The sequence below is a fragment of the Leuresthes tenuis genome, unplaced genomic scaffold, assembly GCF_036924035.1.
Source record: "Leuresthes tenuis unplaced genomic scaffold, fLeuTen1.0.hap1 SCAF_12, whole genome shotgun sequence".
Classification (NCBI taxonomy): Eukaryota; Metazoa; Chordata; class Actinopteri; order Atheriniformes; family Atherinopsidae; genus Leuresthes; species Leuresthes tenuis.
Genome location: NW_027325366.1, coordinates 3600025 through 3615223, shown reverse-complemented (window position 1 = coordinate 3615223; position 15199 = coordinate 3600025). Strand labels below are relative to the sequence as shown.

General features: G+C 38.9%; 1 protein-coding gene across 2 annotated transcripts in view; it reads right to left on the bottom strand.

Moving 5' to 3' along the window:
- Positions 1-10219: 10219 nt before the first annotated feature.
- Positions 10220-15199, bottom strand: part of LOC140320059 (neuropilin-2-like) — a 109146-nt gene continuing 104166 nt past the window's right edge. For both annotated transcript variants that reach the window (XM_072397828.1, XM_072397829.1), the window contains exon 18: positions 10220-14525. In XM_072397828.1, the coding sequence (XP_072253929.1) occupies positions 14200-14525 (326 nt within the window). In that variant the 3' untranslated portion in view covers positions 10220-14199. The remainder of the gene's footprint in view (positions 14526-15199) is intronic.

Sequence of the window (15199 nt, the reverse complement as noted above, 5' to 3'; positions counted from 1 at the left end):
ATTTAGATTAAGTCAGGGTTTGTGTGATTGTGATTTATATTTTTTCACTGATGTGTGACAATTTTTCTTGATTAATTTTTATCGCATCTTTACGTTGTCTTGGCCTTGAATATGAACCACAACAAAAAACAACTGAATAAGGTTAAAAAAATACATAGATTTCTTCCCACACTGCAGACTAACTCATCAAATCATGAACATCAACTGACTTACCCTGCTGACAGGATCAAGCATTTGACTGACTCTTCTGACCAAAACAGCAATGGAAAACTGACTTTTGTTGGTGTAGATAATCAAATGTGGGCCGTACTCAGTGAGTGAATTGCTGTTCATAACCCCACTTTCTTCACGAGTTGTTTATTTACCACTCATTATACCAATATTACTCACTTTTATCCAACGTCTGAAGCATCGTACTGATAAATTATAAGTTACTTCTTGTGATTCTCAAAATACATACTGAGAAAAACTGATGCTCTGCTATACTATTGAATTCATAATTTGTAAGGTAACGATGAATTAATCATAAGATTTTATCACAATGATATTGCAATTATTATTTTTATTCTAGTTTTTATTCTAGTTTCCTGTGTTTAAACCCCCAGAGGAGGGGTTTGCACGTCACTATGGTTGTATGTCAGTATGACTTTATAGTATAGGTCAACTGTAATAGACAAATGTTGATTTTTCAGTTTTTAATCAAGGTCATGATATTTCCTCATCTGGAAAAGTGAGCCTTGCTGTACTTATATGAGAAGAACAAATAGAGTGGGTTGATGATAAATATCTTTCTGATGTGTTAAGCATCACTATGTTGTATCCTGAGTTAATCATGCAGCTTTAATGACAACACATCCAAAAATAGCCTTATCAGTATTACTTCTTAAATGAATAAGTTGAAACATGCATGCACTCTTAAAGGGAGTCATCTGTCACTCTCCGTCTGCTAATGAATAATGCAACCAGTTGTTGCCAGTTCGATAAGCACACTGCCCCAACCTGCTTGTGAATGCACAGCATGGTAAAACTGACAAACACACAAACAAAGGAAAGCATAAGAGTAAGTACAAATAACCTCCCTGCACATGCACAGAAAGAAATGCAGCAGTGGCACACACAGACATGCTCTGAACCATGATTGATGTTTTGGAGCTCTTTTCACACTTAAAGCCATGGGGTCATTATTAGAAAATTATTGATGGTGGACTTTTTTCTCCCTTGGAGAAGTACACACACACACACACACACATACACACACAAAAGGCATTATTTGAAACCGCATGCATGATGACAGAGCTAGCCTGCTTCGTACATCATTACTTATTTTTTCATGTGACATTTTTCATTACAAAACATCACAGAAGACCAGAAGGCTTTTTTTTTTCTCAAAAAAGATTGAAGTAAAATGTAACAGAGAGAACAAAGGCAACTATTACAGCCAATTGTTGCTGTCAGGTGGAAACATTCATTTCATGACTTGTATGCAAATTGGCTGCAATACCTTTTAGAGTTCATTATGAACTAGTTTTTAAGAGCTTTCTATGACTTAATCATAAATGCTGAAAAAATGATGTCCACACTGACTAAACCTCTGTGCTTTAAATCCTTCTGCACCTCCTGGCACTGCCATAGCCACAAGCTTTCAGTAATATCTGCTCCATACAAGTATGAAATATTTAAAACTAGGAAGGTTTTTGACTACAAGGGTTGTGTAATGTATCCTCAATGCTATGTGAATGTCATGAGAATGCAGTATGTCCTGTTTTATTTAGTGTGTTAAATGTCTAAAGGTAATTCTTTTTTTTCAAAACAAAAACTGGAAAAGAAAAAACCTTTAAGAACACCCACAAGGAAATTGTTTTACTCAGTGCTGTAGAATTAGAAAGTTGTAAAATGATCCTCTAACACTGTTCTGGGACACATCATCAGTGATATTTCTTAAGCTCATCTGGTGATCAGGTGACCTAGCCAGGCTTGGTCAGACCCTGACTTGTGTCCCAGCATCACTGGCCCACATTTCAGATCATTTTAGTCCAATCCACCCACAGGCTCTCTCTGAGGCCTCTGAGGCAGACTTGACAGCTCTCTTCATCCCGAGCAGGGTGTTGAACATGCAGCACAGCCTCTACATCCCAGCTGTATGGGCTCAGAGCACGCTTTCCAGCCACTCCTCTGATACTCAACCAGTTTGTGATACTCCAGCTGTTTGCGCTTGTTAGTCTCTTCCATGTGATCCTCCCATAGGACTGTTAGCTCCAAGAGGTCTTCCTTTAAAAAAGTAGAAGTTAGCACACTGTCTGGCCTGAAGGTGCTGGTGTCACATGATCTGGAAACTGAGCTGTCTACCCAAGAAACATAATTAAATAGTTGAAATAAATACATACATAAAAAATAATACAAATTATGGGTGTGTAGATTTGGACCAACAAGAATCCAAAGAAATGTCTCATAGCAGATCAATCAAAACTAGATAAAAATATCAGAAAAAAATTTATATTGAATGATTCAGGAAATCATCATATGCTTTGCAATATTATATTTATACCCCATCAGCGAAAATGATGTCAGAGAAGAGGACAATTGTTCTGGTCCAGGGTGATTTAACCTGCATGATGTAATGTGTACAGGAAGAGTGAGTACTATACATGTATCCTGTCTTCAAGTGTTTATTTGAAAAAAAACATTGTCGATATGCCATTGAACCACTGCGTTTCAAGCATATTCCTGCCTTGACACCTAAAGGGACAGTACTGAAGACAGAATGCCAACTGAGTGCATCCCAAAATACTCAGTCAATTTGAAAGGTAGGTATCATTTGATGTTACAGCACACAGAGCGAAGGGTTGCTCTGTAGGCAGTTTGTGTTTGATCCAACACATATTGACAGGTGTGTGTGGGTACAAGCTTTTGCTGGAAGGTAAAGTTAGCTGGCTGTGTGTGGGATAGGACAGCGAGTGTTAAACACACGCATTTTGCTGCTGGTGCCTGCAGCTCTCTCTTTACCACACATACGCACAAGCACTCATATATGCACCCTCACACTTGTGCCACCTACCCAGATGAAAGGCAGACCACTCTGTAGCACCTTTAGAGGCCCTGCTGAGGACTATTGTTGCTATTTATGGGGCTAGAGTCAGCAGTAATACCATACCATACCATGAATACCATTAGCTATTACCAATAGGTATTAGCATAAGTTCATAAGTGAAAGGAATTTTGGACTGGGTGCATTTGTAAAAAAATTACACATCTCATCTTGATCTTCATTACTTATGCACACACACACACACACACACACACACACACACACACACACACACACACACACACACACACACACACACACACACACTATTGGTCCTCAGAGTGGGGTAAACCGCAGACTTGGATTGTTTAAGAGTCTTAACGTCAACAACCGCCTCTAAAAGCACAAGTGTTTGTGGCTAAGTAGCAGTTCAGCATCATCCAAAGGCAACTGAATGGAAAGACTGATATCACCATGGCAGAATGTGCTCGCTCCAACGCTGATGGAAGAAATGTTTTCCAACTTAATCAAGCAGAAGGGATAAAATATTAAGTAAAAGAGAAGGAGGCTATGAAGACACTTATGATAAAATGTTTCATAAGGAAAATGATGGCAGAATGAAAATGAGATGTTTCAGATGATTTACAGTTAGCGAAAGGATGGTGGTGGTGGAGAGAAAGAGAAGAAAAACTGGATTAAAATGATTAAAATACCAATGATGGATGAAAACAGAGACAAGGAAACCAAACATGAAGCTACTTTTTTTATGGTGAGTGTAACTTTTAACTTTGGCAAAATGTTCAAGGGATTTTGAGCCTGGCAAACAGCTGAACACATGAAAAGCCAGAAAGGCGAATGCGATAAACCTTATGCTGTGTTTAGATTTTCAACAGTTGTGTTTGAACATGAGAAAAAACAAAGCTTTTGTCTTACAAAGTGAAATTTGATTTAACTGCATGCAGCCAGTGAGTTGGCGACATTAGCAGAGCAGGGTGCTGCAAGCTGCCAAGACTATGAACAAGCTCTCTCACCCAGCCACCCACCCAGGTTGGCACGATTAAAAAAGAGAGAAGATTTTTTTCATTAAGCCTACCTTTTTATTTACAAATCGAAATATATGATTCAGTTAGAGGCTACAAGCATACAAATCAAATTAGTAACTCATTATTTTATACATGCTTTTCAGTCCTGCTCCTTCCTCTGTTATTAGTGCTGCTTCATTGAGCCAAAACTATATACAGACAATTAAGATGCAATGCAAATGAAAAACAAAAAACACAATTACATTATAAAAAGAAATGAACTGTGAGTTTGATGGAAAGAGAAGGCAAAAAAAGGAAGAAGCAGTACTACATTTGCACTTTTCTTTGCAAAGTGGGAACATGTTTTCATGTGGATTTGTATTAACTACACCTCTTCTGCAGATTCCACAGTTTGGATTTGCACTCACAAATCACTGTAAGCCCACAAAATGGTGAAACACAAACTTGCACACAAACATTCCCTCACAATGTTGTGTAGAGCCTCAATGAGGGAAACTATTGAACTATTTAATGTAAATGTAAGTTTTTACTCAGTAGATTTTGTTTTTTGTGGTTGTTGGGGATATTTTGCTTAATATATCATATTAAGAAGAATGCTTCACAATAAGATTGCTCTATAGTGAACGTTCAAAAAAATATGTGGCCTTTTTTTTATGTACATTTGCCTTTTGGATGAATGCTTAAATTCATAAGGAGGTTATGGTGAGTGCACATATAAGGGAAACTACAGCTGCAACAGTTTTGTGCAGCACAAACATTGTTCACCTGGCTGTCAGTGCTGCTGCAGCTTGGTTTTACTCGGTTAACTTTCCACATATCAAAGGTTGCCAGATGGCTTATGTTTGAGCTGTGTGTATTTGGCTGTGTGTGTTATATAAGAAAGAAAGATAGATCTGGAAAAAGAAGAAAAGAGGGGGATAAGATAACACCTGCAGGGTGTTCTCCTTCATAAAGTGAAACTTATCAAAGCTAAAGATGGTTAGGGCTATGGTTAATACTGTAACGGAATTGCTGGAGTTAATTTGAATACTTACAGCAGGATCAGGACTGCATCCCTGCTCTTTGGGGATGATATGGTTTGGTTAGGTTCACTGAGCACCTCTTGCTTTTTTACACGACACTAGAAAAAATGAATTACAGTGTTTCTTTGACTAGAACCCCCCCTTTCAAAATGCATGTAAGTTCAACCAGAATCGTGCAAAATGTAGGACATATATATACTTTGCACATGCTCCAAAGTTCACCTTCAATTTTATTATTCTCTTCAGTTTTGTTGTTCTGTTGTTAAAAGTGACAATAAAGATTTATCTATCTATCTTTTTTTAAAAGCAGTGAAGTGTTTGTTAATACAGCTGAATTCTCAATAAAGCTGCTCTTTATTTGTCTATTTTTCTGCTTCTTTTGTCAGATGGTTAAATGTGTCAGAAACTGGGTAAAGCAGCTAATAAAAACTACATGTCAAAGCACTTTTTGACTGTCTATCTGCTCTAATAAAATCCTGATGTCATAACAACATCATCACCTGACAAAGCACAATTCAAATAAATTCAAGACAATATCTGTGCTGTGAATTCGGCTGTACTTGCATACATCATGATCTCCCACAGAGAAAGTTAGAAGCAGCAGAATGTCTGGAATGTTTTCCACACAGTCCACAGCATCAGACATTCTTTGATCACTCGATTAACTTGATTTCGCACCTGTGCATGTATACTGACATGTGATGCTGTAACTAAACAAGTGAAATTCTAACCGGAGTTCAGCTCAACTGTTCATGACACTGCGCTGACAGAGCAGAAGCCCTGATTTTCATTGAGGCAGTTTGCAACACACTGTAAAGTGGCTGACAAGAATTAGCACCTCCAAATCTGGGGCCAAGTCGGTTAGGCTGGCGTTTTCCACAGTTTCGGCCTGCCTTTCAACATATAGCGTGTTTCGGCTCTCTCTTGCCAGCTCACTGGTATTTTAACTTTAGACCCCCATGCCGCCTCTGAACTTTCCCACATGACACAAATACGTCAGTCTTAGCTTGAAGTTATTGACTTAAGTGGATTTTCTTGGAGTCTTGTTTTTGAGTGTAAGAATATAATTAAGTTCAATTCAATTTTATCAATATAGAGCCAGATTACAACAAATGTCATCTCAAGGCACTTCAAAGACACAATCCAACTTGAGCCAATTAGAATCAAATTCATTGTTATACAATCATAATCCAATCAAATCCAATTAATCAAATTCTAAATTAGTCCAATTCATACATACAAAGCCAGTTCCCCCCAAAAAGTAACGTAGTTAAAGAAACCAACAGATTGTACTGTAACTTCTCTTTGATCCAATCCCCCGCCCTGAGCGTGCACGAGGCAACTGTGGAAAGAATAAAACTCTCCTTTAACAGGAAGAAAAGAAAAGAAAAGAGGGGACAACACACACCATAACAACAGCCAAGAGAGTCCTGCTGAGAAACAGAAACACAAGTTAATGACAACAATAATGTCATATGTAGATGGAGGGTAAAGAGAGCAGAGAGAGGAGAGGTGCATCATGGGAGGCCCCCCAGCAGTCTCGGTCTGGAGCTACATAACTATGGGATGTTTCAGGGTCACCTGAGCCATCCCTAACTATAAGCTTTATCAGAAAGGAAAGTTTCAGCCTGATCTTAAAGGTAGAGAGGGTGTCTGCTTCCTGAAGCCAAACTGGCAGCTGGTTCCACAGAGAGGGTCCTGATAACTGAAGGCTCTGCCTCCCATTCTGCTTTTAGAAACTCTGGGAACCACAAGTAAACCTGCAGTTTGAGAGCAAAGTGCTCTGTTGGGAAACTATCCTACTATGAGATCTTTAAGACATGAAGGAGCTCGGTCATTAAGAGCTTTATATGTGAGGAGAAGAATCTTAAATTCTATTCTGAATTTAACAGGGAGCCAATGAAGAGAAGCTAAAACTGGAGAAACATGATCTCCTGTTAGTTCTCATCAGAACTCTGGCTGCAGCATTTTGGATCAGCATATCAGAATATAACAGTCTGACAGGCTGATTGTAAGTTGTAGTGAAGAGGGGACTGAGCCAATAATTTACTGTCTGTTCAATCTCCAGTCACACTCTCCAGGTAGGAACCAAAACAATAGAAAAGCAGATAGAGGTTGTCTGATTACTTATGTTGAGATAAGATGAGGGGCTAATTTATTCAGCTGGAGCTTAGGGCGGAGCTACAGAGATAGTTTGGCATTGAAAGGCATCTATTTAAGATACCTCTCAAGTGAGGTATTTTGAATATGTTATACCAAGAGAAGACCCCAGGGCACAACCGGTATAGGATAAAGACACTACAGCTCTTGGCTGGCATGGGATCATCCCAGCTGAAAACACTTCAGTTTCTCCTTTGAAAAGCTAGATGTGGTGGCTCCGGACAGGGAAGCTATGACAGCCCTGCTTAGGGGTTCAACATGGACCAAAATATGCAGCAGAAACAGATGTATGTTTTTTTTTTTTTACCTTGTGCAAAGTAATGATTATTTGGCTTCTCCATTAAATTTTGGGAAAAAATACTGGAAGATCTATGGATATCTAACACAATGTAACTATACACGTTTTTTTTTGTTAATTGTGATTTTTTTTTCACTGTTGAACAAAGCTATCAGTCATCAAAATAATTGCAATTCTACTGGTTTTAATTTTTGTTTTTATGTGTGAGTGTTTGATCAGATGAAAAATAAGCAGAAAAAGTTTTGTATGTGAGAGAGAGAGAGATCAGTGTTTTGTGCTACTACGCAGAGAGTGAAAATCTGTGCTAGTAGGTTACATTCTCAGCAGATTCCAACAGCAAGAGATGTGTCTGAAGTATGTGTGCTGGCACACTTGTGTTTTCGTGTCAGCCTCCCTTCAACTCAGTGTGTACAGAAATTTTGACGCTTGTGCTCGTATAAGCGTACACAGCATGTGTGTGCAGTTGCCTGTTTTATGTCAGCGGAAGCGTGAGAACCAGGTCAGTCTCCTGAGGAGAGGAGGAACAGTGGGATGAGGAAATAATGAATAAATGAGAGCAGGAGTGATGTCAAAAAGAAGAAGAAGAAAAGGCAAAGAACTGCTGATGCAGGTAGTGCCAGTGGTAATGGCTCACAAAGATAATTAGGGGCTAAGACCAAACTTTAGGACAATACCTTTAACAGCTACAGCAAACTGAAAAATCTTAACAGTAGTTCAGATGGTCAAGGATATGGGGCAGATAATGTACTGCAAATATGTAAAAAAATATCTTTACATTCTTTGTTCTGTGTTTACATTCACACACTCATTCACACTCATACAAAGACAGAAATGTAAGCATAACCAGAGGTGTCATGTTCAATTGTAAGCTAATTGTGCAAAAATCTGTTTCACTGGTGCTCTCACCCTTTTAAGATAAATTGGTTGAGTGGGCGACAAATTTTCTATTGTGATCTTCAAGCTAATCTCCACCAGGCATTGGCGCTTTGCTTTGTGTGTTTTATTAGCTGCATGCTAATTAGGAGAAAGCTTCCACAGCTCATTTAAATGAAGAGAGAGAATCTTTGATCCCTCCTACTTTGGCCTCTCATGGGTACCAACAACAGAACACCTCTGAGACATAGAGAGGGTGAGAGTGAATGTGAGTGATGACTCTTCCTAAAGGTGTGCGCGTGTGTTTGTCTCAAATAATGTCTTGCACCATTGTCAGGTCAAAATTGACCACCTCTGATAATTAACAAAATCCACCTAGTTAGTTCAAACTCTCATGGCAAACATATATCCAACACATGCTTTCAGTGATGCATCTGGCAGTGTTCTGGTGGCCTGCTCACACCACCAACCTGAGAGCTGCTGCTGCTGCTGTCAGCATCTCAAAAGGGAACCAGCCTCCTTTTTAAGGCTTTGAGCCCAGCTTCTACAAGGGTGAGATCGGTGTGGCTGCTTCCAAAAAAAGAAACAAAAATACCCAAAAATATTCATTTTTATATTTATGAATATAAAAACAGCTTACTTGTTTTTATATTCATGTATATACATGAATATAAAAACAAGTAAGCTGTAACCATAAAGACTTTCCAACCACGTTGGAACCTAAAGACCTACTGCCCAAGTAGCTTTAGTTGCTACCCTAATCATTAGCATATGAGAGCACAGAAAGGAATGGGGAAGTAGGAGGGACGGTTGTAGAAGATTGAGTAGGATTAGTCTTGCGTGAGAGATTTCATGAACGAAGGTGTCACAAAGATGTCCAAATACATGGAACACATATTTATTCCACATGTCTGGACAACTTTTGTTCCTCATAGATACGGTTTTGCAGGCTGCCTTGGTTACATGTAAACACAGCACTAAGGAAGGAAATGTTGTCACCTGCCTGGGTTTAAACAATTACTTTACTTGGCCAAGAAATTTACTTGGTTAAGAAATCAAAACTACTTGGTTAGGATTAGAAAATAATTGTAGCTCAAGACTAAAATACGTTGTATTTACAAAGTGACCTTCATTGACATCATTTTACCATTTATATGCAGTTACCCTCATTACCACTGGAGGTTTCAGATGATTTCAAACTTAATTGTAGGTTGGCTTGGCTTGTATGAGCACATAATCGATAGGGTCATTATTTGGAGGACAGTCTTGGAAAATTTGTTACAATCTTTGTACAATTTTTCTATCTTTATTTTGAAAGTGTGCCATTAAGTAATGCAAACCAACGTAACGTTCATTCATGAGATCAAGTTCACTACTTTGATAGATTGAGAGGTTGGCAGCATGGTGGTGTGGTGATTAGTGTTGTTACATAACAGCAAAAGGGTTCCTGGTTTGACTCCAGAAATCTCAGCGGGATGAAGTGAATATGGAAAAAAGATGAATGAATGACTGGGCCATGTTTGCTCTATGGTTATTGTCATCAGGAAAACAGCTTACGATATAGATATAAAATCCAATGGATTGCTCCCATTTGCTCCATTTGCTTTTAAGCATTTTATTACCATACAGTCTACATAAAGTTATAAACTTTAAAAAGTGCAAACACTTGTTTCTGAAGGCTCTGAGGTCCCAAGAGCTTCTTTGAATATTCATGGTGGTTATTTAAAACTAGTTTTTACATAATTAAACTGACTTCACTTTTCAAACATACACACAAAAAGACACCCACAAACATATTATCTGTTATTTAGCCTTTATTAAATAATAATAATAACATTAAAAAAGAAATTTCTCTGTACAAAGTCTACAAACAACAGTTTGAGTTCTCTGGCCAGTGTGCCATAGGTGTGTCGTAATGTACTGTGTATGAGTCAGTCAGTTGTGCATAAGTAAATGTGTGTCTGTGTGTGTATCCATCAAGACAGAGAGAGGTAATACTTTCCAGAGAAAACAAGTTAGCAAAGTCAAGCAAGAGACAGAGAGAGAGTATGGGTTAAGAATGAACACGTCTGTGTGTGTGTGTTTGCATGTTGCATGATGTTGTCAGTGGTCACTGCTTAATTGTTCTTGTTTGCATGTGAGAGTAGAGCCGGAGTGTGACGTAAGATAGTACAGAGAAAGAGAAAGATAGAAGGACATGATAAGAGAGCTCCAAGGCACTTGGAAAACAGTCCAAAGAAAACGCAATAAGATGGACAGAAAAGTCTTCATCTCTTTCCATTGTTCCCTTATTCCATCTTTCCTTTTCTGACCATTGTTCAACACCTTTTAATATTCCCTTTATTTTCTTTGTGTTTTTCACCAACGCAGGCCTGTTATTATGGGGAGGGGAGAGAAGAACACAAAGAGTGGGGGCTGTAGGCACAACTGAATCCCAAGTTTTTCTCCCCACTTCCTCAATTTCTCTCACAATTTGTGCCTCAGACAACAACATCATAACTCGGATACTTCACAGATTCAGAGGGCAAAAGAGACTTTGATTGATGCAGCTTAACCTGCTGTTGCGCAACAGAGAAGTCAGTATCTGATTCTCCAAAGTACAGATTCCTCATTTTTGTTTCGTTGTCTCTTTGCCTGTATTCTTTGTGTCTTGATTACATCTTTCTCTCTTTGCTCTAACTTTCTTTTTGACAGTAATATGTATGTTTTGTATCTTTTTAACACTAAATCTAATGAAATAGACCTAATCCTAACCATTTTGTGTGCCATTTAGCACCATAAAATGCAGACAGCTACTGAATGACGTAGAAATGACACACAAAATGTCCCTGAAATGCAATCTTTATGCACTGTCATGATATCAGAGATATTGGCAGTGTGTGTATGTCACCTGTTCTCCCCGTTGTTCACTCATTACAAGCTATGTTTACATGCATAAGGCAACCTGCTCGTTAATTTATCAAATGGTCCACAGTTTGGTATGGTCAAATAACAATAGTTTGCTTCAGATAAATGGAAAATGTATATACTGATAATAAGTTTTAAATTAAGTTTATACTGTAGGAAAAACAACATACGAGAAAAATAGGATGTATTAATATATCAATTGTAAAATAAAGTAATCTGAGAAGCATTAACACTGCAGTAGAGAATGTGAAATAGCCATGTTGGTCCACGGTGCAAAAGGTGGTAGTTTCCCCATGAAGGCTCATAACATGAACACATCTTTTGGGCAACAGAATCATTAGGTGCTACACCTTCCATTCAAAATTTTGCATTACATGAAAGAGTGACGCTTGCTCAAAAAGGATAAGATTACAATATTTGCAAGGCTTCAAAAGCATTTCATTTCTACATTGTCCTTTGCAGATTGTAATTACGTTTACATTTTGCATTAGTTGTTACCTTCACAATGTAATATTGTGCAAAATTCATTCAAAAACACTAGAAGAGGTAGGAGGTAGTGGATGGTGGAATAACACCAAGCACTCTCAAGCAAGTGAAGCAAGTTTGTGGCTTTCAGGTACCTTTATTGAGACACTACTGTGTTTTGGACTTGTGGACAAATGTACCTATTACACATTTTCTTGTAAGACTGGGCTGAGATTAAAAAAACTCACATCAGAATTCTCTGCAGCATTGCTACATTTGTTGATACGATACTATCACCAGCTGCTGATCAATTAAACAGCTAAGTTCAATACACGTACAAATAAATCGGAAATCTGCCTGTAAAAACACTGACCTGTTGTGCTTTTACAGGTCCAAAAGTTTAGGTACAATTAAAGTCATGGCAAAATGTTCTGAGCCGAGGCGTCATATATAGTCCTTCAGAGTTGATCTCAGAAGGAATAGCTGATTTATTGTGTCTACAAATGCTCAAACTGACTGATTACACCGGTCGTTCTTATGTCCTTTCCAGGCTCTTGATAATGTGAGTGTAATTTTCACTACTTTGAGTAATTATATTAAATATATAGTGGACCCTTTTGGGGATTTCCTCTTGCAAGTAAACATAAAAACTTGGATTGAGGTTTAAGATTATATCAAAGTCCAGGCTATGGCCAGTTAATCAAGTTAAGGTGCGGGGCTGAAGAATGCATTACGTCTGTGTAGGCTACCCACAAACACTGGAGTACAAGGCTGTGTGTATGCATGTGTGTGTTGATGTAGGCGTGTGTCTCCCCAGCAGCACTGGCCCTTCTTGATGGCTGTCCTCCGATACAGCGTATACTGTAGTTTGCTTAAGGCTCCTTTGTGTTTCCAAAAAAAATCGACTGTATGATTTCAGTTCTCCTCCTTTAGTCATTCCCTCTTACTTCAGCCTTTGAGCGGCCTTTTCGCAGCAGGTGGGATTAAGAGTGATGGATAAACAGCATGATAATTCATCACTCTCAGTCCACCCAGCCTCTTTTAACACTAATTCAGCCACAACTGAGCACATACAAAGCTCTTTGGCAATCCATAGGTTGCAATAAAACAATCATTGAAATTTTGTTTACACAGTGTGTATCCATCATTTGGGCATCATACAGTCTGAAAAGCAAAAAATATAGATATATACCAAAAACGAAACTCTGGAATACTGAATCTAAAGCACGACTCCATAACAGCATGTTAGATTTTGATAAACCTCTGACTTCCTGTCTATTGTATTACTTTACCTTTCTCCTACTCTCCGGTCTGCAAAGACCGATAAACTGTAATGGAAACTTTGCCAAAATAGAAAAGAACTGAAGTAACAGTTAAGACTATGAAGTCCAACACAATTCTAAAAGAAAAGTCTAAAAATGGCATCAGAGCTCTACAGGGCTGCTACGAACCAAAGTTTGCTTTTCTTAACCTTCTTATCCAAATGGACACAAGTCTAAAACAGAACAAAAACAGTCACCATTACTCTTCTAAGCCACTGGTTTCACAAAGCGCAGAGCGAGGGCAGACAAAGGAGCTAGCGTGGGCCACATGGCAGGCTAATGGACGTTTAAAACTCACAGAACTCATAGCTAAAACAAACAAAAGTAATATGTCCTTTTTCATCATCTTTTCCTTCTTTGCCATAAAAAAAGCATTCACTTGATATGTGTTGATTTCAGTCAAAAGTACCCACTTCAAAGGGCCCACTGGTGCTGAAGTCTTCACAAACAGTAAGAAGCTGGAACTTTTAGATTTTTGCAAGCTGTCTCCGTTAGCAGATGACGACAAAACCTTATGTTGCTCTCCTGTAAAAAGCACCAGTCCTTCCAGTGGAATGCACGTCATTCAGAATCCCAGTAACAATGTATTAACCAAACACTCCAGACTGTGCTGTCATTTGTGGTCCAAATGTCCAGTTTGTCATGGGTGCTGCAGTTCAACTCCTTTTAAACTTCATTCCAGGGGCTGGTGGGATATATTCTATGATAGATCTGATATTTATATTCATTTCTTCATTCATTCACAGGCTTTAAGAATTGAGCAGGCTCTCTCCTTCAGGCAGAGGAGAAATGGGAGTGTGGGGAAGGGAGACTGGGGTCAGATGTTTCCTTGGTTCAGGCCACAAAGCATGTAGAGGAGATCAAGTCCCCACTGGCACATAAACAGTTGTGCAAGCTCTGGGTACAATGTTCCCCCATTAGACATCAGAGCAAAAGAGTAGTAGAATTTTAGGTCGGGGACACTGAAATTATAGATAGTGCTTCTTTTTTGTTGATTTTGTCCAAACTGAGAACAGATTTCTTATGCAGGGATCAAAGGACACGTCTTTCCCCATCATTCTCCAGGGTCCTGGTCCTTCTAACCTCATGCCTCTGAGCAACACCGCTGCTGGTTTATCTTAACTTTGTGCTTGATTCCATCGTACAGTTCAAAGTTGTAGTTCTCCAGTGTCGTAGAGGAACGTGAAGACAGCCCGCTATAGGAGCACGTGCAGTAGAGGAGCAATCCGGCACAAACTGCTCCCAGCAGGACGCCTAATGAGCTCATCACAATTATGGTGAGCAGGATAGGGTCCAGTGTGTACAGCCAGGCATTGTCCTTGTCTTTTTCTGACACAAGGGTGACAGATGATGGGTCTACATCAGAAGATGGAGTGGAGAAGGAGGATGGCCAGCCTGGGAAAACATAATCTGGAGATAAAACCGGAAATGTTAGAAACATAATGTAACCATACGCGTGTATTTGAAAGACGCTGATGTGTTGTTTTAATCTGAAACTATTGCTGTGTTCCATTGGCTTTGGAAATCTGAGCTGAGTGTGACTTCATGCTGGAGTTGACCATTTTCCAGTTGAAAGTCGGAAAATACCTAAAAAAATCTAATTAGAATTGCCAGACATGCCATATGACATATGACATGCCCATATGTACACATAACCTTTTAAAGCCAGTTTTCAACTTGTTAATTCATGATCTACATTAGCGTCTTGCTGGGTAACACATTCTAAGTCCCAGCTCGTAAAATGCGGCCTCATCAGGAGCCCTTCGTGTCAGTTTTCAATACTCAAGGCAATCCTTTAACGTCACTTTCTGACATGTTGACATACTGTAAAGCTGCATATTGACAGTTAACCTAATAAGTAATGCACCAATAGAAAAGGGCGACAGAAATTTGAAAATGGGGTCAAAGTGCGCACATCTACTTGGTACATAATCATGCTAATTCATGTAATGAATATATACACATAATCAAGTATGTCTATGATTACGGAATTATGGTTTCACAGAAGAACAGACTGAAACAGACAGACGCTCACAAAAGGATGCTGTAAACAGACTTGTTTAGCGAGGTAAAGGCTGAGTACT